Here is a 26,227-nt window from a genome sequence, read left to right as displayed (position 1 = left end):
CACACTACAGAAGAAAGGAATTTATCAGGTAAGCATAAATTATGTTTTCTTCTGTTAAGTGTGATCAGTCCACGGGTCATCATTACTTCTGGGATACCAATACCAAAGCAAAAGTACACGGATGACGGGAGGGATAGGCAGGCTCTTTATACAGAAGGAACCACTGCCTGAAGAACCTTTCTCCCAAAAATAGCCTCCGATGAAGCAAAAGTGTCAAATTTGTAAAATTTGGAAAAAGTATGAAGCGAAGACCAAGTTGCAGCCTTGCAAATCTGTTCAACAGAGGCCTCATTCTTGAAGGCCCAAGTGGAAGCCACAGCTCTAGTAGAATGAGCTGTAATTCTTTCAGGAGGCTGCTGTCCAGCAGTCTCATAAGCTAAACGAATTATGCTACGAAGCCAAAAAGAAAGAGAGGTAGCGGAAGCTTTTTGACCTCTCCTCTGCCCAGAGTAAATGACAAACAGAGAAGACGTTTGTCGAAATTCCTTAGTTGCCTGTAAGTAAAATTTTAGAGCACGGACTGCATCCAGGTTGTGCAGTAGACGTTCCTTCTTTGAAGAAGGATTTGGGCATAAAGAAGGAACAACAATCTCTTGATTGATATTCCTGTTAGTAACTACCTTAGGTAAGAACCCAGGTTTAGTACGCAGGACTACCTTATCCGAATGAAAAATCAAATAAGGAGAATCACAATGTAAGGCTGATAATTCAGAGACTCTTCGAGCCGAGGAAATAGCCATTAAAAATAGAACTTTCCAAGATAACAACTTTATATCAATGGAATGAAGGGGTTCAAACGGAACGCCCTGTAAAACATTAAGAACAAGGTTTAAACTCCATGGTGGAGCAACAGTTTTAAACACAGGCTTAATTCTGGCCAAAGCCTGACAAAAAGCCTGGACGTCAGGAACTTCTGACAGACGTTTGTGTAACAGAATGGACAGAGCTGAGATCTGTCCCTTTAATGAACTAGCAGATAAACCCTTTTCTAAACCTTCTTGTAGAAAAGACAATATCCTAGGAATCCTAACCTTACTCCAAGAGTAACCTTTGGATTCACACCAATATAGGTATTTACGCCATATCTTATGGTAAATCTTTCTGGTAACAGGTTTCCTAGCCTGTATTAAGGTATCAATAACTGACTCAGAAAATCCACGTCTTGATAAAATCAAGCGTTCAATTTCCAAGCAGTCAGCTTCAGAGAAGTTAGATTTTGATGTTTGAAGGGACCCTGTATCAGAAGGTCCTGTTTCAGAGGTAGAGACCAAGGTGGACAGGATGACATGTCCACCAGGTCTGCATACCAAGTCCTGCGTGGCCACGCAGGTGCTATTAGAATCACTGATGCTCTCTCTTGTTTGATTCTGGCAATCAATCGAGGAAGCAACGTGAAGGGTGGAAACACGTAAGCCATCCTGAAGTCCCAAGGTGCTGTCAGAGCATCTATCAGGACTGCTCCTGGATCCCTGGATCTGGACCCGTAACGAGGAAGCTTGGCGTTCTGTCGAGACGCCATGAGATCTATCTCTGGTTTGCCCCAACGTCGAAGTATTTGGGCAAAGACCTCCGGATGAAGTTCCCACTCCCCCGGATGAAAAGTCTGACGACTTAAGAAATCCGTCTCCCAGTTCTCCACTCCCGGGATGTGGATTGCTGACAGGTGGCAAGAGTGAGACTCTGCCCAGCAAATTATCTTTGATACTTCCATCATAGCTAGGGAGCTTCTTGTCCCTCCCTGATGGTTGATGTAAGCTACAGTCGTGATGTTGTCCGACTGAAACCTGATGAACCCCCGAGTTGTCAACTGGGGCCAAGCCAGGAGGGCATTGAGAACTGCTCTCAATTCCAGAATGTTTATTGGCAGGAGACTCTCCTCCTGACTCCATTGTCCCTGAGCCTTCAGAGAATTCCAGACGGCACCCCAACCTAGAAGGCTGGCATCTGTTGTTACAATTGTCCAGTCTGGTCTGCTGAATGGCATCCCCCTGGACAGATGTGGCCGAGAAAGCCACCATATAAGAGAATTTCTGGTCTCTTGATCCAGATTCAGAGAAGGGGATAAGTCTGAGTAATCCCCATTCCACTGACTTAGCATGCACAGTTGCAGTGGTCTGAGGTGTAAGCGTGCAAAGGGTACTATGTCCATTGCCGCTACCATTAAGCCGATTACCTCCATGCATTGAGCCACTGACGGGTGTTGAATGGAATGAAGGGTGCGGCAAGCACTTTGAAGTCTTGTTAGCCTGTCCTCTGTCAGGTAAATCTTCATTTCTACAGAATCTATAAGAGTCCCCAGGAAGGGAACTCTTGTGAGTGGAACGAGTGAACTTTTCTTTTCGTTCACCTTCCATCCATGTGACCTTAGAAATGCCAGCACTAACTCTGTATGAGACTTGGCAGTTTGAAAGCTTGAAGCTTGTATCAGAATGTCGTCTAGGTATGGAGCTACCGAGATTCCCCGCGGTCTTAGTACCGCCAGAAGAGCACCCAGAACCTTTGTGAAGATTCTTGGAGCTGTAGCCAATCCGAATGGAAGAGCCACAAACTGGTAATGCCTGTCTAGGAAGGCAAACCTTAGGTACCGATAATGATCTTTGTGAATCGGTATGTGAAGGTAAGCATCTTTTAAATCTACAGTGGTCATGTATTGACCCTCTTGGATCATAGGTAAAATTGTCCGAATAGTCTCCATCTTGAACGATGGAACTCTTAGGAATTTGTTTAGGATCTTTAAGTCCAGGATTGGTCTGAAAGTTCCCTCTTTTTTGGGAACCACAAACAGATTTGAGTAAAACCCCTGTCCCTGTTCCGATCGTGGAACTGGATGGATTACTCCCATTAACAAGAGCTCTTGTACGCAGCGTAGAAACGCCTCTTTCTTTGTCTGGATTGTTGACAATCTTGACAGATGAAATCTCTCTCTTGGAGGAGAGTATTTGAAGTCCAGAAGGTATCCCTGAGATATTATCTCTAGCGCCCAGGGATCCTGAACATCTCTTGCCCAAGCCTGGGCGAAGAGAGAAAGTCTGCCCCCCACTAGATCCGATCCCGGATCGGGGGCCCTCAATTCATGCTGTTTTAGGGGCAGCAGCAGGTTTCCTAGTCTGCTTGCCCTTGTTCCAGGACTGGTTAGGTTTCCAGCCTTGTCTGTAGCGAGCAACAGCTCCTTCCTGTTTTGGTGCAGAGGAAGTTGATGCTGCTCCTGCTTTGAAATTACGAAAGGAACGAAAATTAGACTGTCTAGTCTTGGCTTTGGCTTTGTCCTGAGGCAGGGCATGGCCTTTACCTCCTGTAATGTCAGCGATAATCTCTTTCAACCCGGGCCCGAATAAGGTCTGCCCTTTGAAAGGTATATTAAGCAATTTAGACTTAGAAGTAACATCAGCTGACCAGGATTTTAGCCACAGCGCCCTGCGTGCCTGAATGGCGAATCCTGAATTCTTCGCCGTAAGTTTAGTAAGATGTACTACGGCCTCCGAAATGAATGAATTAGCTAGTTTAAGGACTCTGAGCCTGTCCGTAATGTCGTCCAGAGTAGCTGAACCAATGTTCTCTTCCAGAGACTCAATCCAGAATGCCGCTGCAGCCGTGATCGGCGCAATGCATGCAAGGGGTTGCAATATAAAACCTTGTTGAACAAACATTTTCTTAAGGTAACCCTCTAACTTTTTATCCATTGGATCTGAAAAAGCACAGCTATCCTCCACCGGGATAGTGGTACGCTTAGCTAAGGTAGAAACTGCTCCCTCCACCTTAGGGACCGTTTGCCATAAGTCCCTTGTGGTGGCGTCTATTGGAAACATTTTTCTAAATATCGGAGGGGGTGAGAACGGCACACCGGGTCTATCCCACTCCTTAGTAACAATTTCAGTAAGTCTCTTAGGTATAGGAAAAACCTCAGTACTCGTCGGTACCGCAAAATATTTATCCAACCTACACATTTTCTCTGGTATTGCAACTGTGTTACAAACATTCAGAGCCGCTAACACCTCCCCTAGTAATACACGGAGGTTTTCCAGTTTAAATTTAAAATTTGAAATATCTGAATCCAGTCTGTTTGGATCAGAACCGTCACCCACAGAATGAAGTTCTCCGTCCTCATGTTCTGCCACCTGTGACGCAGTGTCTGACATGGCCCTAATATTATCAGCGCACTCTGTTCTCACCCCAGAGTGATCACGCTTACCTCTTAGTTCTGGTAATTTAGCCAAAACCTCAGTCATAACAGTAGCCATATCCTGTAATGTGATTTGTAATGGCCGCCCAGATGTACTCGGCGCTACAATATCACGCACCTCCCTCTGAGCGGGAGATGTAGGTACTGACACGTGAGGCGAGTTAGTCGGCATAACTCTCCCCTCGTTGTTTGGTGAAATTTGTTCAATTTGTACAGATTGACTTTTATTTAAAGTAGCATCAATACAGTTAGTACATAAATTTCTATTGGGCTCCACTTTGGCATTGCAACAAATGACACAGGTATCATCCTCTGAATCAGACATGTTTAACACACTAGCAAATAAACTTGCAACTTGGAAATACAATTCAATTAGAATAATATTAAAACGTACTGTGCCTTTAAGAAGCACAGAAGATCTATGACAGTTGAAAATTAATAAATTGAAACAGTTATAGCCTCAATCCTTGTAAACAACACAACTTTAGCAAAGGTTTAATCCCATTAGCAAAGATAACAAATTCTGAAAGCAGGAAACAAATTACAGAATAAACGTTTTTTATCTCAGTCAAACTATAATTCTCACAGCTCTGCTGAGAGAAATTACCTCCCTCAAAATAAGTTTTGAAGACCCCTGAGCTCTGTAGAGATGAACCGGATCATGCAGGGAATACAATGAGTTGCTGACTGAAATATTTGATGCATAGTAAAAGCGCCAAAAAACGGCCCCTCCCCCTCACACACAGCAGTGAGGGAGAACAGAAACTGTCAGAAAAACAGATTAAGCAACTGCCAAGTGGAAAAATAGTGCCCAAACATTTATTCACACAGTACCTCAGCAAATGAAAACGATTTTACATTCCAGCAAAAACGTTTAACATAATCTCTAGTTATTAAACAGCTTTATGTATTTCTTACAGTGTAATTCTAGTGAAGTACCATTCCCCAGAATACTGAAGTGTAAAGTATACATACATGACATTATATCGGTATGGCAGGATTTTCTCATCAATTCCATTGTCAGAAAATAAAAACTGCTACATACCTCTATGCAGATTCATCTGCCCGCTGTCCCCTGATCTGAAGTTTACCTCACTCCTCAGATGGCCGAGAACAGCAATATGATCTTAACTACTCCGGCTAAAATCATAGCAAAACTCTGGTAGATTCTTCTTCAAACTCTGCCAGAGAGGTAATAACACACTCCGGTGCTATTTTAAAATAACAAACTTTTGATTGAAGATATAAAACTAAGTATAATCACCATAGTCCTCTCACACATCCTATCTAGTCGTTGGGTGCAAGAGAATGACTGGGAGTGACGTAGGGGGGAGGAGCTATATGCAGCTCTGCTGGGTGAATCCTCTTGCACTTCCTGTTGGGGAGGAGTAATATCCCAGAAATAATGATGACCCGTGGACTGATCACACTTAACAGAAGAAATGTGATTTAACCCCTTAAAGTGACGTGACAGTCTACACAAAGTCTTACTTTAGATTAAGCTGCAAATAGCCTCCTGCACCCCTTTCTATATCATGCAGCAGTAACTGTAAAACTTATTTTGAAAGGTATATTGTTTCTTGTCACTTTTAATTGGCTGCCAAGCTCTGCCCACTGATGACATCATGATCTGGGCTGCATCTATGTATTCTGCTGAATAGCATTGACCGTCTGTTGAATACAACTAGTGAGTCTTTTGTAACTAGTGAAACCTTTAATGCAGCCCAGATCATGATGTCATCAGTGGGCAGAGCTAGGCAGCTATTTCAAAGTGACCAGAAACAATATTCATTTTAAAATTACTTTTTTACTGTTACTACTACATGATATAGAAAGGGGTGCAGGATACTATTTGCAGCTTAACCCCTTAATGACCACATCACTTTTCCATTTTCTGTCCGTTTGGGACCAAGGCTATTTTTACATTTTTGAGGTGTTTGTGTTTAGCTGTAATTTTCCTCTTACTCATTTACTGTACCCACACATATTATATACCGTTTTTCTCGCCATTAAATGGACTTTCTAAAGATACCATTATTTTCATCATATCTTATAATTTACTATAAAAAAAATTATAAAATATGAGGAAAAAATGGAAAAAAACACACTTTTTCTAACTTTGACCCCCAAAATCTGTTACACATCTACAACCACCAAAAAACACCCATGCTAAATAGTTTCTAAATTTTGTCCTGAGTTTAGAAATACCCAATGTTTACATGTTCTTTGCTTTTTTTGTAAACTATAGGGCCATAAATACAAGTAGCACTTTGCTATTTCCAAACCATTTCTTTTCAAAATTAGCGATAGTTACATTAGAGCACTGATATCTTTCAGGAATCTCTGAATATCCATTGACATGTATATATTTTTTTTTAGTAGACAACCCAAAGTATTGATCTAGGCCCATTTTGGTATATTTCATGCCACCATTTCACCGCCAAATGCAATCAAATAGAAAAAATTGTTCACTTTTCACAAATTTTTTCACAAACTTTTGGTTTCTAACTTAAATTATTTACAAACAGCTTGTGCAATTATGGCATAAATGGTTGTAAATTCTTCTCTGGGATCCCCTTTGTTCAGAAATAGCAGACATATATGACTTTGGTGTTGCTTTTTGGTAATTAGAAGGCCGCTAAATGCCACTGCGCACCACACGTGTATTATGCCCAGCAGTGAAGGGGTTAATTAGGGAGCATGTAGGGAGCTTTTTGGGGTAGTTTTAGCTTTAGTGTAGTGTAGTAGACAACCCCAAGTATTGATCTAGGCCAATTTTGGTATATTTCATGCCACCATTTCACCGCTAAATGCGATCAAATTAAAAGAAACGTTAATTTTTTCTCAATTTTAGGTTTCTCACTGAAATTATTTACAAACACCTTCTGCAATTATGGCACAAATGGTTGTAAATGCTTCTCTGGGATCCCCTTTGTTCAGAAATAGCAGACATATATGGCTTTGGCATTGCTTTTTGGTAATTAGAAGGCCTCTAAATGCCGCTGCGCATCACACGTGTATTATGGCTAGCAGTGAAGGGGTTAATTATGTAGCTTGTAGGGAGCTTGCAGGGTTAATTTTAGCTTTAGTGTAGAGCTCAGCCTCCCACCTGAAACATCAGACCCCCTGATCCCTCCCAAACAGCCCTCTTCCCTCCCCCACCCCACAATTGTCCCCGCCATCTTAAGTACTGGCAGAAACTCTGCCAGTACTAAAATAAAAGGTATTTGGCCCTTTTTTAAAAAAAAAAAAAAAAAGCATATTTACATATGCTGATGTGTAGGATCCCCCCTTAGACCCCAACCTCACTGATCCCCCACCATACTGCTCTCTAACCCTTCCCCTCTGCAATAATGGGCGCCATCTTGGGTACTGGCAGCTGTCTGCCAGTACCCAGTTTTGTAACAAAATGAGCCTTTTTTTTTTTTAAATTCCCTTTTCTGTAGTGTAGCTTTCCCCCCCCCACCGAGACCAACCCCCAACCCCTTCCAGAACCCTTAGATTGCATTTAAGTTGTTTTTTTTTTTTACTTTTTAACTTTTTTTTTTCTGTAGTGTAGCGGTTCCCACCCGCTCCCGCCCCGTGCACGCGCCCGCCCACCACCCCCGTGCACGCGCGCGCTCACGTGCGCGCCCCCGTAGCTCCCGCCCCCCGATCCCGCCCCCCTCCACTCCACATAGCGCACCGATGGCCGCCACCCGCCTCCCACGTAAGCTCCCACCCACCAACGATACCGGCCATCGATGTCCGGTGCAGAGAGGGCCACAGAGTGGCTCTCTCTGCATCGGATGGCCAAGGGGGGTTATTGCAGGATGCCTCCATATCGAGGCATCACTGCAATAACCGGAAAGCAGCTGGAAGCGAGCAGGATCGCTTCCAGCTGCTTTCCAGACCAAGGACGTACGCCACACGTCCTCGGTCATTAACTGACTTTTTTTTGAGGACGTGTGGCGTACGTCCTTGGTCGTTAAGGGGTTAAAGGGCCACTAAACCCTATTTTTTTCTATCATGATTCAGATAGAGAATAGAAATTTAAACAACATTACAATTTACTTCTATTATTTATTTTGCTTCATTTTTTAGGTATCCTTAGTTGAAGAAAAAGCAATGTACATGGTTAGCCAATCACACGAGGCTTCTATGTGCAGCAACCAATCAGCAGCTACTGAGCATATCTAGATATGCTTTTTAACAAAGAATAACAACATAATAAAACATAATAGATAATATAAGTTAATTAGAAAGATGTTTAAAATTGCATTCTCTTCCTAAATCATGAAAGAAAAAATGTGGGTGTCATGTCCCTTTAATCTGAGGTAAGACTTTAAGATGACTAAGGTGTATACTGTCCTTTTAACCCAATGGGATGTATATACACACCATGCAGTACTTTGCTTATCTTACTGCATGATGTATATATACGTCCAAGTTGCAGAAAGCTCCAGCAGTCTGGGCTGTTAAATTCCTGATCTCAAGGCATCTGCCTACATAAGGAACCAGAGCAGATGCCTGATTGTTACAGATGGTGCCACTGTGTGTGTCACCGTCTGTAACAATTATCTGCTGGTGCCGGCGGGAGGGAAACTGGGAGGCGTGTGGGTGGTCCAGCAGCGGAGGGGGGAATGGGATGGCTCTACAATGCAGACAATAAAATTAAGGGAGAAGGAGGGATGGTGAGTTACACTACAAAAAAATAAAAAAATAATTATAAAAGAATGTATAGGTACTAAAGATGACTGTTGTGAATGGGAGGTTTAGAGAGCTATTTTTCGGGGGAACAGGGAAGTGGGAGGGTTGAGGAGGATCACTACACTGCAAATAATAATAAAAAAAACTAAACTGCATACTGGCAGACTGTCTGCCAATAACTAAGATGGGGTGACCAGTGGGGAGGTGAGCTGTTTAGGAGGGATCAGTAGGTGGGAAGTGTCAGGTTGGAGGGTAATCTCTACACTGCAGCTAAAATTAACCTTACAAGCTACCTGATTGACGCCTTCACTGGAGTGATATAAAAAATGCTAAAAATCTGTTATTTTGGACAAGTTCTTCTGAGAAATTCCCATAAGTGAAGAGGTTAAATGAAAAAAAGTATTTATTTCTCCAACATAGGTGTGTCCGGTCCACGGCGTCATCCTTACTTGTGGGATATTCTCTTCCCCAACAGGAAATGGCAAAGAGCCCAGCAAAGCTGGTCACATGATCCCTCCTAGGCTCCGCCTTCCCCAGTCATTCTCTTTGCCGTTGCACAGGCAACATCTCCACGGAGATGGCTTAGAGTTTTTTGGTGTTTAAATGTAGTTTTTATTCTTCAATCAAGAGTTTGTTATTTTAAAATAGTGCTGGTATGTACTATTTACTCTGAAACAGAAAAGAGATGAAGATTTCTGTTTGTAAGAGGAAAATGATTTTAGCAACCGTTACTAAAATCGATGGCTGTTTCCACACAGGACTGTTGAGAGGAATTAACTTCAGTTGGGAGAAACAGTGAGCAGACTTTTGCTGCTTGAGGTATGACACATTTCTAACAAGACTTGGTAATGCTGGAAGCTGTCATTTTCCCTATGGGATCCGGTAAGCCATTTTTATTAAATAAGAATAAAGGGCTTCACAAGGGCTTTAAAGACTGGTAGACATTTTTCTGGGCTAAAACGATTGATTTATAAGCATTTTTAATAGTTTATAGCTTTGAGGAGTTATTTTATTCTTGGGAATTATGTTAAAGAAACGGCAGGCACTGTATTGGACACCTTTTTCACTGGGGGCCTTCTCTAATCATAGGCAGAGCCTCATTTTCGCGCCACTAATGCGCAGTTGTTTTTGGGAAGCAAGGCATGCAGATGCATGTGTGAGGAGCTCAGATACATAGAAAAAGCTTTCTGAAGGCGTCATTTGGTATCGTATTCCCCTCTGGGCTTGGTTGGGTCTCAGCAAAGCAGATACCAGGGACTGTATAGGGGTTAAATATAAAAACGGCTCCGGTTCCGTTATTTTAAGAGTTAAAGCTTTCAAATTTGGTGTGCAATACTTTTAAGGCTTTAAGACACTGTGGTGAAATTTTGGTGAATTTTGAACAATTCCTTCATACTTTTTCACATATTCAGTAATAAAGTGTGTTCAGTTTAAAATTTAAAGTGACAGTAACGGTTTTATTTTAAAACGTTTTTTGTACTTTGTTATCAAGTTTATGCCTGTTTAACATGTCTGAACTATCAGATAGACTATGTTCTGTATGTGAGGAAGCCAAGGTTCCTTCTCATTTAAATAGATGTGATGTATGTGACAAACAATTTAGAGAAAATGATGCCCAAGATGATTCCTCAAGTGAGGGGAGTAAGCATGGTACTGCATCATCCCCTCCTTCGTCTACGCCAGTCTTGCCCACACAGGAGGCCCCTAGTACATCTAGTGCGCCAATACTCCTTACTATGCAACAATTAACGGCTGTAATGGATAATTCTATCAAAAACATTTTAGCCAAAATGCCCACTTATCAGCGAAAGCGCGACTGCTCTGTTTTAGAAAATACTGAAGAGCATGAGGACGCTGATGATAATGGTTCTGACATGCCCCTACACCAGTCTGAGGGGGCCAGGGAGGTTTTGTCTGAGGGAGAAATTTCAGATTCAGGGAAAATTTCTCAACAAGCTGAACCTGAGGTGATTACATTCAAATTTAAATTGGAACATCTCCGCGCTCTGCTTAAGGAGGTGTTGTCTACTCTGGATGATTGTGACAATTTGGTCATTCCAGAGAAATTATGTAAGATGGACAAGTTCCTAGAGGTCCCGGGGCCCCCCGAAGCTTTTCCTATACCCAAGCGGGTGGCGGACATTGTAAACAAAGAATGGGAAAGGCCCGGCATACCTTTTGTCCCTCCCCCTATATTTAAGAAATTGTTTCCTATGGTCGACCCCAGAAAGGACTTATGGCAGACAGTCCCCAAGGTCGAGGGGGCGGTTTCTACTCTAAACAAACGCACTACTATCCCTATAGAAGATAGTTGTGCTTTCAAAGATCCTATGGATAAAAAATTAGAGGGTTTGCTTAAAAAGATGTTTGTTCAGCAAGGTTACCTTCTACAACCAATTTCATGCATTGTTCCTGTCACTACAGCAGCGTGTTTCTGGTTCGATGAACTAGAAAAGTCGCTCAATAAAGATTCTTCTTATGAGGAGATTATGGACAGAGTTCACGCTCTTAAATTGGCTAACTCTTTTACTTTAGACGCCACTTTGCAATTAGCTAGATTAGCGGCGAAAAATTCAGGGTTTGCTATTGTGGCGCGCAGAGCGCTTTGGCTAAAATCTTGGTCAGCGGATGCGTCTTCCAAGAACAAATTGCTTAACATACCTTTCAAGGAGAAAACGCTGTTTGGCCCTGACTTGAAAGATTATTTCAGATATCACTGGGGGTAAGGGCCACGCCCTTCCTCAGGATAGGGCTTTTAAGGCTAAAAATAAACCAAATTTTCGTCCCTTTCGCAGAAACGGACCAGCCTCAAGTTCTACATCCTCTAAGCAAGAGGGTAATACTTCTCAAACCAAGCCAGCCTGGAGGCCAATGCAAGGCTGGAACAAAGGTAAGCAGACTAAGAAACCTGCCACTGCTACCAAGACAGCATGAGATGTTGGCCCCCGATCCGGGACCGGATCTGGTGGGGGGCAGACTTTCTCTCTTCGCTCAGGCTTGGGCAAGAGATGTTATGGATCCTTGGGCGCTAGAAATAGTCTCCCAAGGTTATCTTCTGGAATTCAAGGAGCTACCCCCAAGGGGGAGGTTCCACAGGTCTCAATTGTCTTCAGACCACATAAAAAGACAGGCATTCTTACATTGTGTAGAAGACCTGTTAAAAATGGGAGTGATTCATCCGGTTCCATTAGGAGAACAAGGGATGGGATTCTACTCCAATCTGTTCATAGTTCCCAAAAAAGGAGGGAACATTCAGACCAATCTTAGATCTCAAGATCCTAAACAAATTTCTCAAGGTTCCATCGTTCAAAATGGAAACCATTCGGACAATTCTTCCTACCATCCAGGAAGGTCAATTCATGACCACGGTGGATTTAAAGGATGCGTATCTACATATTCCTATCCACAAGGAACATCATCGGTTCCTAAGGTTCGCCTTTCTGGACAAGCATTACCAGTTTGTGGCACTTCCATTCGGATTAGCCACTGCTCCAAGAATTTTCACAAAGGTACTAGGGTCCCTTCTAGCGGTGCTAAGACCAAGGGGCATTGCAGTAGTACCTTACTTGGACGACATACTGATTCAAGCGTCGTCTCTACCACAAGCAAAGGCTCATACGGACATTGTCCTGGCCTTTCTCAGATCTCACGGGTGGAAAGTGAACGTAGAAAAAAGTTCTCTATCTCCGTCAACAAGAGTTCCCTTCTTGGGAACAATAATAGACTCCTTAGAAATGAGGATTTTTCTGACAGAGGCCAGAAAATCAAAACTTCTAAGCTCTTGTCAAGTACTTAATTCTGTTCTTCTTCCTTCCATAGCGCAGTGCATGGAAGTAATAGGTTTGATGGTCGCGGCAATGGACATAGTTCCTTTTGCGCGAATTCATCTAAGACCATTACAACTGTGCATGCTCAGTCAGTGGAATGGGGATTATACAGACTTGTCTCCGACGATACCAGTAGATCAGAGGACCAGAGATTCACTCCGTTGGTGGCTGACCCTGGACAACCTGTCACAAGGGATGAGCTTCCGCAGACCAGAGTGGGTCATTGTCACGACCGACGCCAGTCTGGTGGGCTGGGGCGCGGTCTGGGAACCCCTGAAAGCTCAGGGTCTTTGGTCTCGGGAAGAATCTCTTCTCCCGATAAATATTCTGGAACTGAGAGCGATATTCAATGCTCTCAAGGCTTGGCCTCAGCTAGCAAAGGCCAAATTCATACGGTTTCAATCAGACAACATGACGACTGTTGCGTATATCAACCATCAGGGGGGAACAAGGAGTTCCCTGGCGATGGAAGAAGTGACCAAAATAATTCAATGGGCGGAGACTCACTCCTGCCACTTGTCTGCAATCCACATCCCAGGAGTGGAAAATTGGGAAGCGGATTTTCTGAGTCGTCAGACATTTCATCCGGGGGAGTGGGAACTCCATCCGGAAATCTTTGCCCAAATAATTCAATTGTGGGGCATTCCAGACATGGATCTGATGGCGTCTCGTCAGAACTTCAAGGTTCCTTGCTACGGGTCCAGATCCAGGGATCCCAAGGCGACTCTAGTGGATGCACTAGTAGCACCTTGGAGCTTCAACCTAGCTTATGTGTTCCCACCGTTTCCTCTCATTCCCAGGCTGGTAGCCAGGATCAAACAGGAGAGGGTATCGGTGATCTTGATAGCTCCTGCGTGGCCACGCAGGACTTGGTATGCAGATCTGGTGAATATGTCATCGGCTCCACCATGGAAGCTACCTTTGAGACAGGACCATCTTGTTCAAGGTCCGTTCGAACATCCGAATCTGGCCTCACTCCAACTGACTGCTTGGAGATTGAACGCTTGATTTTATCAAAGCGAGGGTTCTCAGATTCTGTCATTGATACTCTTGTTCAGGCCAGAAAGCCTGTAACTAGAAAAATCTACCATAAAATATGGAAAAAATATATCTGTTGGTGTGAATCTAAAGGATTCCCATGGAACAAGATAAAAATTCCTAAGATTCTATCCTTTCTTCAAGAAGGTTTGGAGAAAGGATTATCTGCAAGTTCTTTGAAGGGACAGATTTCTGCTTTATCTGTTTTACTTCACAAAAAGCTGGCGGCTGTGCCAGATGTTCAAGCTTTTGTTCAGGCTCTGGTTAGAATCAAGCCTGTTTACAAACCTTTGACTCCTCCTTGGAGTCTCAATTTAGTTCTTTCAGTTCTTCAGGGGGTTCCGTTTGAACCCCTACATTCCGTTGATATCAAGTTATTATCTTGGAAAGTTTTGTTTTTGGTTGCAATTTCTTCTGCTAGAAGAGTTTCAGAGTTATCTGCTCTGCAGTGTTCTCCTCCTTATCTGGTGTTCCATGCAGATAAGGTGGTTTTGCGTACTAAACCTGGTTTTCTTCCGAAAGTTGTTTCTAACAAAAATATTAACCAGGAGATAGTCGTGCCTTCTTTGTGTCCGAATCCAGTTTCAAAGAAGGAACGTTTGTTGCACAATTTGGATGTAGTTCGTGCTCTAAAATTCTATTTAGAGGCTACTAAGGATTTCAGACAAACATCTTCCTTGTTTGTTGTTTATTCTGGTAAAAGGAGAGGTCAAAAAGCAACTTCTACCTCTCTCTCTTTTTGGCTTAAAAGCATCATCAGATTGGCTTATGAGACTGCCGGACGGCAGCCTCCTGAAAGAATCACAGCTCATTCCACTAGGGCCGTGGCTTCCACATGGGCCTTCAAGAACGAGGCTTCTGTTGATCAGATATGTAAGGCAGCGACTTGGTCTTCACTGCACACTTTTACCAAATTTTACAAATTTGATACTTTTGCTTCTTCTGAGGCTATTTTTGGGAGAAAGGTTTTGCAAGCCGTGGTGCCTTCCATCTAGGTGACCTGATTTGCTCCCTCCCATCATCCGTGTCCTAAAGCTTTGGTATTGGTTCCCACAAGTAAGGATGACGCCGTGGACCGGACACACCTATGTTGGAGAAAACAGAATTTATGTTTACCTGATAAATTACTTTCTCCAACGGTGTGTCCGGCCCACGGCCCGCCCTGGTTTTTTAATCAGGTCTGATGATTTATTTTCTCTAACTACAGTCACCACGGTATCATATGATTTCTCCTATGCAAATATTCCTCCTTTACGTCGGTCGAATGACTGGGGAAGGCGGAGCCTAGGAGGGATCATGTGACCAGCTTTGCTGGGCTCTTTGCCATTTCCTGTTGGGGAAGAGAATATCCCACAAGTAAGGATGACGCCGTGGACCGGACACACCGTTGGAGAAAGTAATTTATCAGGTAAACATAAATTCTGTTTTTTTTATTTTTAATAAATCATTGATTTCTCTTGTAAGATGTATTGAGTCCACGGATTCATCCTTACTTGTGGGATATTCTCCTCCCCTACAGGAAGTGGCAAAGAGAGCACCCACAGCAGAGCTGTCTATATAGCTCCCCCCTTAGCTCCACTCCCCAGTCATTCTCTTTGCCTACTCTAAGTAACTAGGAAGTGCAGAGCGAGTGTGGTGACAAAAATGTTAGTTTTTTATTTCTCAAGCAAAAGATTGTTATTTTAAGTGGTGCCGGTGTGTACTATTTACTCTCTGGCAGAAAAGAAATGAAGATTTCTGCAAGGAGGATTATGATCTTAGCACTTTGTAACTAAGATCCACTGCTGTTCTCACAAGGTACAGGAAAACTTCAGTTGGGGGAACGGTTTGCATGCTAAGCTGCATATGAGGTATGTTCAGTCTATATTTTTTCTAGACAGACTGTTAATTCTAGAAAAGGCTGGCAATATCCCCATGAGGGAAATGTAAGCTGTATTCAGACACTTGGATAGGAATTTCAGCTTGCTTGAAGGGCTCATTTGTTACTGGTGACACTGTTCGGAAAAAAACGTTTTTGTTTGTTCAGTAAATGATGCAATTATAACGTTTTTTGAAGGGACTAAAGGGGTCATTGTGGCTTGTTAGGGTTTTTTAACCCACATGGTTAATTAAGAGACACTCAGGTGTTTTTCTAATAGGCCTCAAAACATCGAGTGAGGTGGGAGGGGCCTATTTTCGCGCCTCAGTTGTGCAGTTTCTTTTCCTTAGAGACATCCAACTGCTTCTCTAGAGGTTCCTGCTGTGTTTGAGGGCTGTAAAGGAGGTTTTATCCCCCACAAATCGTTCTGAAGGGCAGGTAGGCGCCACAGCAGAGCTGTGGTTAGGTGCTGGAAGTCTTTTTTTAATGGTTTTGACGTTTTTTTCAATCCGGTTTTGCCATTAAGGGGTTAATTGTTTATTTGCATAGCTGTGCAAAGTTACTAAGGCTATAAGATACTACTGTAAAAATTTCGTTAAGTTTACTCCTTTTTTACACTGTTTTGCAGAACTTGTGCAGCTTTTTTTTTTCTCTTAAAGGCACAGTACCGTTTTATTTCTAAGTGTTATTTACTTTGATTACAGTGTTTTCCAAGCTTGCTTGTTACATTACTAGCCTGTTTAACATGTCTGACACCATGGAAAATCCTTGTTTAATATGTTTGGAAGCCATTGTGGCACCCCCTCTTAGAATGTGTCCCAATTGTACTGATATGTCTATAAATTATTAAGAACATATATTAAAGAATTAAGGCCCTTAAGTTGGCTAATTCTTTTATTTCAGATGCCGCTTTTCAACTGGCTAAATTAGCGGCAAAGAATTCAGGTTTTGTCATTTTAGCACGCAGGGCGTTATGGCTTAAGTCCTGGTCTGCTGATGTGTCATCTAAGTCTAAACTTTTGAACATTCCTTTCAAGGGTAAGACCCTATTCGGGCCTGAACTGAAAGAGATTATTTCAGACATCACTGGAGGGAAAGGTCATGCTCTCCCTCAGTATAGATCAAATATGATGAGGACCAAACAAAATAATTTTCGTTCCTTTCGGAACTTTAAGAGTGGTCCCGCTTCAGCTTCCTCTGCTACAAAGCAAGAGGGGAATTTTGCTCAATCCAAGTCAGTCTGGAGACCTAACCAGGCTTGGAACAAGGGTAAACAGGCCAAGAAGCCTGCAGCTGCCTCTAAGACAGCATGAAGGGGTAGCCCCCGATCCGGGACCGGATCTAGTAGGGGGCAGACTCTCTCTCTTCGCTCAGGCTTGGGCGAGAGATGTTCAGGATCCCTGGGCTTTAGAAATTGTGTCCCAGCGATATCTTCTGGAATTCAAGGGCTCCCTTCCAAGGGGGAGATTTCACATTTCTCGATTGTCTGTAAACCAGACAAAGAGAGAGGCGTTCTTACGCTGTGTAGAAGACCTACATATCATGGGAGTGATTTGCCCAGTCCCAAAAGAGGAACAGGGGCTAGGGTTTTATTCAAACCTGTTTGTGGTTCCCAAGAAAGAGGGAACTTTCAGACCAATCTTGGATCTCAAAATTCTAAACAAGTTCCTCAAAGTTTCATCATTCAAGATGGAGACTATTCGGACTATTCTACGTCTGATCCAGGAGGGTCAATATATGACTACCGTGGACTTACAGGATGCGTATCTACACATCCCTATTCACAGAGATCTTCATCAATTCCTCAGATTCGCCTTTCTAAACAGGCATTACCAGTTTGTGGCCCTTCCCTTCGGGTTGGCCACGGCTCCCAGAATTTTCACAAAAGTGCTAGGGTCCCTTCTGGCGGTTCTACGACCACGGGGCATATCTAGACGACATCTTAATTCAGGCGTCGACTTTCCAGCTAGTCAAGTCTCACACGGACATCGTGTTCGCTTTTCTGAGATCTCACGGGTGGAAGGTGAACATAAAGAAGAGTTCTCTCTTCCCTCTTACAAGAGTTTCCTTTCTAGGGACTCTGATAGACTCGGTAGAAATGAAAATATTTCTGACGGAGGTCAGAAAGTTAAAACTCTTAACCACTTGCTGAGCTCTTCATTCCATTCCTCGGCCATCAGTGGCTCAGTATATGGAGGTAATCGGACTCATGGTAGTGGCAATGGACATAGTTCCTTTTGCCCGCCTACACCTCAGACCACTGCAACTATGCATGCTCAAACAGTGGAATGGGGATTATGCAGATTTATCTCCTCAACTGCATCTGGACCAGGAGACCAGAGATTCTCTTCTCTGGTGGTTGTCTCAGAGCCACCTGTCTCAGGGAATGTGTTTCCGCAGGCCAGAGTGGCTCATTGTAATGACAGATGCCAGCCTGCTAGGCTGGGGTGCAGTCTGGAATTCCCTGAAAGCACAGGGCTTATGGTCTCGGGAGGAAGCTCTCCTTCCGATAAACATTCTAGAACTGAGAGTGATATTCAATGCACTTCAGGCGTGGCCTCAGCTTGCTGCGGCCAAATTCATCAGGTTTCAGTCGGACAACATCACGACTGTAGCTTATATCAATCATCAAGGAGGAACAAGGAGTTCTCTAGCGATGATGGAGGTAACCAAAATAATCCGGTGAGCAGAGGATCACTCTTGCCATCTCTCAGCGATCCACATCCCAGGAGTAGAGAACTGGGAGGCGGATTTTTTAAGTCGTCAGTCTTTTCATCCGGGGGAGTGGGAACTCCATCTGGAGGTATTTGCCCAGCTGTTTTAGCTATGGGGCACACCAGAATTGGATCTGATGGCGTCTCGTCAGAATGCCAAACTTCCTCACTACAGGTCCAGGTCCCGGGATCCCAAGGCGGTACTGATAGATGCTCTAGCAGTGCCTTGGTCCTTCAATCTGGCCTATGTATTTCCACCGTTTCCTCTCCTTCCACGTCTGGTTGCCAGAATCAAGCAGGAGAGAGCTTCAGTAATTCTGATAGTACCTGCGTTGGTTACACACATACAAACAAATAGACAATGTTTGGTTTATCACAAAAAATATGTATAGTTTAGATGAATCTTTGGGAGTGCTGCTAATGAGACCAAATAGATATACAAAACAGGGGTATTGGTGCACATCCACTTGCATATATAAACAAAAACATTTTTAAATGCATGCAAATATCAATCATCACCTTTACTTTTATATTAAAATTGAGATCTTAGTCACACAACATAGCCATATTCTGCTTAGCCAGTCACCAATTTACAAGGTGTCCCAATGTTGACTGGTCCTAACACTACAAAACTTTGCCTTTAAGAGCTAAATCATTCCTGCTCTTCTATTTATAACAGAATGATAACTTTCAGTGTAAAACCAATTATTCCTGATTCCATTTTCTTTATACAGATGCTTTCCAAAGAGCACGACGGCGCATGCAGATGGCCAGAGAAAGTCTTCCTCAGGATCTTCTAAGTACCTCCAAGTTACCACAGCAACAGCCCACAGCCTGAAAGTCAGGAGGTGGAGAATATATCTTATATTAAAGGAAGCCAATGCCCTTGTAAAGGGACCATTATCAATGTATGTTGCAATCAGGATAATAATCTGGCAATGATGCTGTGATATGATTTGTAAGCTCTTGACTGTCCATAGATGCTGTGTAAATTATAGTGTTCAATGTTTTCATGTTGGAAACAATCAGGCCAAGTTTGGACCTTTACTTATATAGTAGTCACAGCTGTTGTTGTTAAATTTATAAATGATAAAAAAGACATCCTATTAGCAAACCATAGTTATTAATATTTGTGTAATATGTTCACAACATTTTTTATGCTTTTTCTTTGGAAGATGTTATACTTGAGAAATAATTTATTTTTCACCTGTATCTGAACACCAAATAGTCTGTAATTAATAATTTTATCTAAAGATAATTGTAAAATGAAGAAGGCTAAACTAGTGTTTTACAGATTCTGCAGTGGCCTGGAATATTTGCATATATGGAAAGCTTAGTCCTTCACGACATTAATTTAAATTTGCATTAAATTATTAAATTAAACATGATTTTTTTTATGTAGCCCAGAATTCAAACATTACTGTACAAAGTGTTACTTTATTTTGATAAACATATAAAACCGTATCACATTTTTTTTTTAATTATGTCATAAAATATATTGTGTAAATGAAGTGTGTGCAAATATGTACAGTTTCTTTCTCTATGTTAAATACACATACTCAATGTAATATATAAAAGTGAGGTGTTTTAAGTTTTTTTTATTTCTAATAAGACAAACATTTAACTGATAAATTATATTTTATAAATGTATTTTGTAATTTCAAATGAGAAATGTACAAACAAATAAAGATTAATGTTTGACTTCTTTTTATATAATTACAAAATAAAATTTTAATTTTACCAATGCATTGTGTGATATAAACTATAATTTTTCCATATTTGTACGTTTCCAAATTATCCAAAATTGTCATTGTATTAAGCAACTAGTTTTATCTACTAACCAGTGGACAAAATTAAAGGTAGGTGAAGGATCATTATTCATAATAATTTAAATTATTTGTAAAATATTCAAATTTGTGCAGACCTTCTAAAAGCTATAATTGAACTAAATGAAGTAAGTTTGGAAAGCAAAATATTACAACCTTTCACCAAAAAAAGAAAGGGAATACAGCACTCTTTTGCAGTACAAAAATACAAAGCATCAGTTTAATGTGCAAACTCGTCTATCAATCAATGATGCACATGAAAAAGCACAAATTAATAAAATAGGAAAGCACATGTACAATACAAATCCCAAATTTCATAATGTAACGTTCATTACTTTACTAAAGATAGCAACACCGGCCGACATCAGACCCCACAAAACCAAGCGTGGCTAGCGTCCAAGCGGGTACAATATAGGAATCTATGCTAGTTTGTATTTATATATAGCCTCTAACTCCAGCAAAGAGCTGGTACAACCATCTATAAAGTAAGATGCAGCATACAATACATGCACTGGCTCTACCTGCGGTTAAAACATAAGGCAACAACCCCATAAAGCCCCCACGAGGAGTAAAAGAGTGGCCTCAAAATAAAATACTGTTCTCACAGCTGTGCAACTACGGCACCAGGTCTTTGCAAACTCGTAAAGTCAAAACGTGTCCACTTTTTAAGAATGCCACAGCAATAACCTGCTTGGTCTGCGAAAGCAGTACTAGCGTTCGCTCATAAACCATGTAGTCAATATGGCTAGAGCCACTAAAGCCTTAAATGAGTTGCTGAGATTGTGGCAAACATCAGATGCACAAGTGAGAGTAGATGGGCTCTAAGTGACTTCCACAGAGGTGTAGCTTCGCTAGCAAGGATTTCACCTCTCCCCCCAATCAGCTAGTCATGGGGCTTCTTCCGGGCTCACTAGTGGTGCCTGTTACCTGTGCTGCTCATTTGAGTAGTTAATCATAACCCCTTGTTCATGTGTTGCTCTTTTCTTTTATGTAATTGGCAAGAGTCCATGAGCTAGTGACATATGGGATATACAATCCTACCAGGAGGGGCAAAGTTTCCCAAACCTCAAAATGCCTATAAATACACCCCTCACCACACCCATAATTCAGTTTTACAATTTTTGCCTCCTATGGAGGTGGTGAAGTAAGTTTGTGCTTGATTTTGATGATTTCTTCTATAAGTGCTTCTAAGTATTCTGAAGCCCAATTCCTCTCAGATTACAGTGTTTGGGTTGTGAAGAGAGTATTGCCTATTGATTTTATGGTTTCCCTCGCGAGAAATCTTTTCAAGGGTTCTCTGTTATCGGTTGTAGGGATTCATTTCCTACCTCCCTTTTCAGATTGACGATATACTCATATACCATTACCTCTGCTGATAGTTTTCAGTACTGGTTTAGCTATCTGCTATATGTGGATGGGTGTCTTTCAGTAAGTATGTGTCATTATTTAAGACACTCTCAGCTATGGTTTGGCGCTTTATGTATTATATAAAGTTTTAAATATATGTATTTTACTTATATTTGCCATGAGTCAGGTCTATGTGTATTTCCCTTTGCAGTCTGGCAGTTTTGTTATGGGAATCGTGTTTTAGGAAGTTTGTCTTACCTGGGGTATAGTCTTTCTTTCATGTAATTAGCAAGAGTCCATGAGCTAGTGACGTATGGGACATACACTCCCACCAGGAGGGGCAAAGTTTCCCAAACCCCAAAATGCCCACAAATACACCCCTCACCACACCCACAATTCAGTTTTACAAACTTTGCCTCCTATGGAGGTGGTGAAGTAAGTTTGTGCTAGATTCTACGTTGATATGCGCTCCGCAGCAAGTTGGAGCCCGGTTTTCCTCTCAGCGTGCAGTGAATGTCAGAGGGATGTGAGGAGAGTATTGCCTATTTGAATGCAGTTATCTTCTACGGGATCTATTTCATAGGTTCTCTGTTATCGGTCGTAGAGATTCATCTCTTACCTCCCTTTTCAGATCGACGATATACTCTTATTTATATACCATTACCTCTGCTGATTCTCGTTTCAGTACTGGTTTGGCTTTCTACAAACATGTAGATGAGTGTCCTGGGGTAAGTAAATCTTATTTTCTGTGACACTCTAAGCTATGGTTGGGCACTTTGTTTATAAAGTTCTAAATATATGTATTTAAACATTTATTTGCCTTGACTCAGAATGTTCAACATTCCTTATTTTTCAGACAGTCAGTTTCATATTTGGGATAATGCATTTGAATTAATCATTTTTTCTTACCTTCAAAAATTTGACTCTTTTTCCCTGTGGGCTGTTAGGCTCGCGGGGGCTGAAAATGCTTCATTTTATTGCGTCATTCTTGGCGCAGACTTTTTTGGCGCAAAAAATCTTTTCCGTTTCCGGCGTCATACGTGTCGCCGGAAGTTGCGTCATTTTTTTACGTTATTTTGCGCCAAAGATGTCGGCGTTCCGGATGTGGCGTCATTTTTGGCGCAAAAAGCATTTAGGCGCCAAATAATGTGGGCGCCTTATTTGGCGCTAAAAAATATGGGCGTCACTTTTGTCTCCACATTATTTAAGTCTCATTTTTCATTGCTTCTGGTTGCTAGAAGCTTGTTCTTTGGCATTTTTTCCCATTCCTGAAACTGTCATTTAAGGAATTTGATCAATTTTGCTTTATATGTTGTTTTTTCTCTTACATATTACAAGATGTCTCACGTTGCATCTGAGTCAGAAGATACTACAGGAAAATCGCTGTCTAGTGCTGGATCTACCAAAGCTAAGTGTATCTGCTGTAAACTTTTGGTAGCTATTCCTCCGGCTGTTGTTTGTATTAATTGTCATGACAAACTTGTTAATGCAGATAATATTTCCTTTAGTAAAGTACCATTGTCTGTTGCAGTTCCCTCAACATCTAAGGTGCAGAATATTCCTGATAACATAAGAGATTTTGTTTCTGAATCCATCAAGAAGGCTATGTCTGTTATTTCTCCTTCTAGTAAACGTAAAAAATCTTTTAAAACTTCTCTCCCTACAGATGAATTTTTAAATGTACATCATCATTCTGATTCTGATGACTCTTCTGGTTCAGAGGATTCTGTCTCAGAGATTGATGCTGATAAATCTTCATATTTATTTAAAATGGAATTTATTCGTTCTTTACTTAAAGAAGTACTAATTGCTTTAGAAATAGAGGATTCTGGTCCTCTTGATACTAATTCTAAACGTTTAGATAAGGTATTTAAATCTCCTGTGGTTATTCCAGAAGTTTTTCCTGTTCCTAATGCTATTTCTGAAGTAATTTCCAAAGAATGGGATAAATTGGGTAATTCTTTTACTCCTTCTAAACGTTTTAAGCAATTATATCCTGTGCCGTCTGACAGATTAGAATTTTGGGACAAGATCCCTAAGGTTGATGGGGCTATTGCTACCCTTGCTAAATGTACTACTATTCCTACGTCAGATGGTACTTCGTTTAAGGATCCTTTAGATAGGAAAATTGAATCCTTTCTAAGAAAAGCTTATCTGTGTTCAGGTAATCTTCTTAGACCTGCTATATCATTGGCTGATGTTGCTGCAGCTTCAACTTTTTGGTTGGAAACTTTAGCGCAACAAGTAACAGATCATGATTCTCATGATATTATTCTTCTTCTTCAGCATGCTAATAATTTTATCTGTGATGCCATTTTTGATATTATCAGAGTTGATGTCAGGTTTATGTCTCTAGCTATTTTAGCTAGAAGGGCTTTATGGCTTAAAACTTGGAATGCTGATATGGCTTCTAAATCAACTCTACTTTCCATTTCTTTCCAGGGTAACAAATTATTTGGTTCTCAGTTGGATTCTATTATCTCAACTGTTACTGGTGGGAAAGGAACTTTTTTACCACAGGATAAAAAATCTAAGGGTAAAAACAGGGCTAATAATCGTTTTCGTTCCTTTCGTTTCAACAAAGAACAAAAGCCTAATCCTTCATCCTCAGGAGCAGTTTCAGTTTGGAAACCATCTCCAGTCTGGAATAAATCCAAGCCTGCTAGAAAGCCAAAGCCTGCTTCTAAGTCCACATGAAGGTGCGGCCCTCATTCCAGCTCAGCTGGTAGGGGGCAGGTTACGTTTTTTCAAAGAAATTTGGATCAATTCTGTTCACAATCTTTGGATTCAGAACATTGTTTCAGAAGGGTACAGAATTGGTTTCAAGTTGAGACCTCCTGCAAAGAGATTTTTTCTTTCCCGTGTCCCAGTAAATCCAGTGAAAGCTCAAGCATTTCTGAATTGTGTTTCAGATCTAGAGTTGGCTGGAGTAATTATGCCAGTTCCAGTTCCGGAACAGGGGATGGGGTTTTATTCAAATCTCTTCATTGTACCAAAGAAGGAGAATTCCTTCAGACCAGTTCTGGATCTAAAAATATTGAATCGTTATGTAAGGATACCAACTTTCAAGATGGTAACTATAAGGACTATCTTGCCTTTTGTTCAGCAAGGGAATTATATGTCCACAATAGATTTACAGGATGCATATCTGCATATTCCGATTCATCCAGATCATTATCAGTTCCTGAGATTCTCTTTTCTGGACAAGCATTACCAGTTTGTGGCTCTGCCGTTTGGCCTAGCTACAGCTCCAAGAATTTTTACAAAGGTTCTCGGTGCCCTTCTGTCTGTAATCAGAGAACAGGGTATTGTGGTATTTCCTTATTTGGACGATATCTTGGTACTTGCTCAATCTTTACATTTAGCAAAATCTCATACGAATCGACTTGTGTTGTTTTTTCAAGATCATGGTTGGAGGATCAATTTACCAAAAAGTTCATTGATTCCTCAGACAAGGGTAACCTTTCTGGGTTTCCAGATAGATTCAGTGTCCATGACTCTGTCTTTAACAGACAAGAGACGTCTAAAACTGATTTCAGCTTGTCGAAACCTTCAGTCACAATCATTCCCTTCGGTAGCTTTATGCATGGAAATTCTAGGTCTTATGACTGCTGCATCGGACGCGATCCCCTTTGCTCGTTTTCACATGCGACCTCTTCAGCTTTGTATGCTGAATCAATGGTGCAAGGATTACACAAAGATATCTCAATTAATATCTTTAAAACCGATTGTTCAACACTCTCTAACATGGTGGACAGATCACCATCGTTTAATTCAGGGGGCTTCTTTTGTGCTTCCGACCTGGACTGTAATTTCAACAGATGCAAGTCTCACAGGTTGGGGAGCTGTGTGGGGATCTCTGACGGCACAAGGAGTTTGGGAATCTCAGGAGGTGAGATTGCCGATCAATATTTTGGAACTCCGTGCAATTTTCAGAGCTCTTCAGTTTTGGCCTCTTCTGAAGAGAGAATCGTTCATTTGCTTTCAGACAGACAATGTCACAACTGTGGCATACATCAATCATCAAGGAGGGACTCACAGTCCTCTGGCTATGAAAGAAGTATCTCGAATTTTGGTTTGGGCGGAATCCAGCTCCTGTCTAATCTCTGCGGTTCATATCCCAGGTATAGACAATTGGGAAGCGGATTATCTCAGTCGCCAAACGTTGCATCCGGGCGAATGGTCTCTTCACCCAGAGGTATTTCTTCAGATTGTTCAAATGTGGGAACTTCCAGAAATAGATCTGATGGCGTCTCATCTAAACAAGAAACTTCCCAGGTATCTGTCCAGATCCCGGGATCCTCAGGCGGAGGCAGTGGATGCATTATCACTTCCTTGGAAGTATCATCCTGCCTATATCTTTCCGCCTCTAGTTCTTCTTCCAAGAGTAATCTCCAAGATTCTGAAGGAATGCTCGTTTGTTCTGCTGGTAGCTCCGGCATGGCCTCACAGGTTTTGGTATGCGGATCTTGTCCGGATGGCCTCTTGCCAACCGTGGACTCTTCCGTTAAGACCAGACCTTCTGTCGCAAGGTCCTTTTTTCCATCAGGATCTAAAATCCTTAAATTTAAAGGTATGGAGATTGAACGCTTGATTCTTAGTCAAAGAGGTTTCTCTGACTCTGTGATTAATACTATGTTACAGGCTCGTAAATCTGTATCTAGAGAGATATATTATAGAGTCTGGAAGACTTATATTTCTTGGTGTCTTTCTCATCATTTTTCTTGGCATTCTTTTAGAATACCGAG

General features: G+C 41.7%; 1 protein-coding gene across 1 annotated transcript in view; it reads left to right on the top strand.

Moving 5' to 3' along the window:
- The window catches only part of MKS1 (MKS transition zone complex subunit 1), a 233,106-nt gene extending 213,324 nt beyond the window's left edge, over window positions 1-19,782 (top strand). The window contains exon 18 of the mRNA XM_053706319.1: window positions 19,041-19,782. Coding sequence (XP_053562294.1) covers window positions 19,041-19,144 — 104 coding nt within the window. The 3' untranslated portion in view covers window positions 19,145-19,782. The remainder of the gene's footprint in view (window positions 1-19,040) is intronic.
- Window positions 19,783-26,227: the final 6,445 nt, after the last annotated feature.

The sequence above is a fragment of the Bombina bombina genome, chromosome 3 (genome assembly GCF_027579735.1).
Source record: "Bombina bombina isolate aBomBom1 chromosome 3, aBomBom1.pri, whole genome shotgun sequence".
NCBI lineage: Eukaryota > Metazoa > Chordata > Amphibia > Anura > Bombinatoridae > Bombina > Bombina bombina.
Note: the sequence above shows the minus strand (reverse complement) of the source record. Positions and strands in the feature narration are given on the sequence as shown.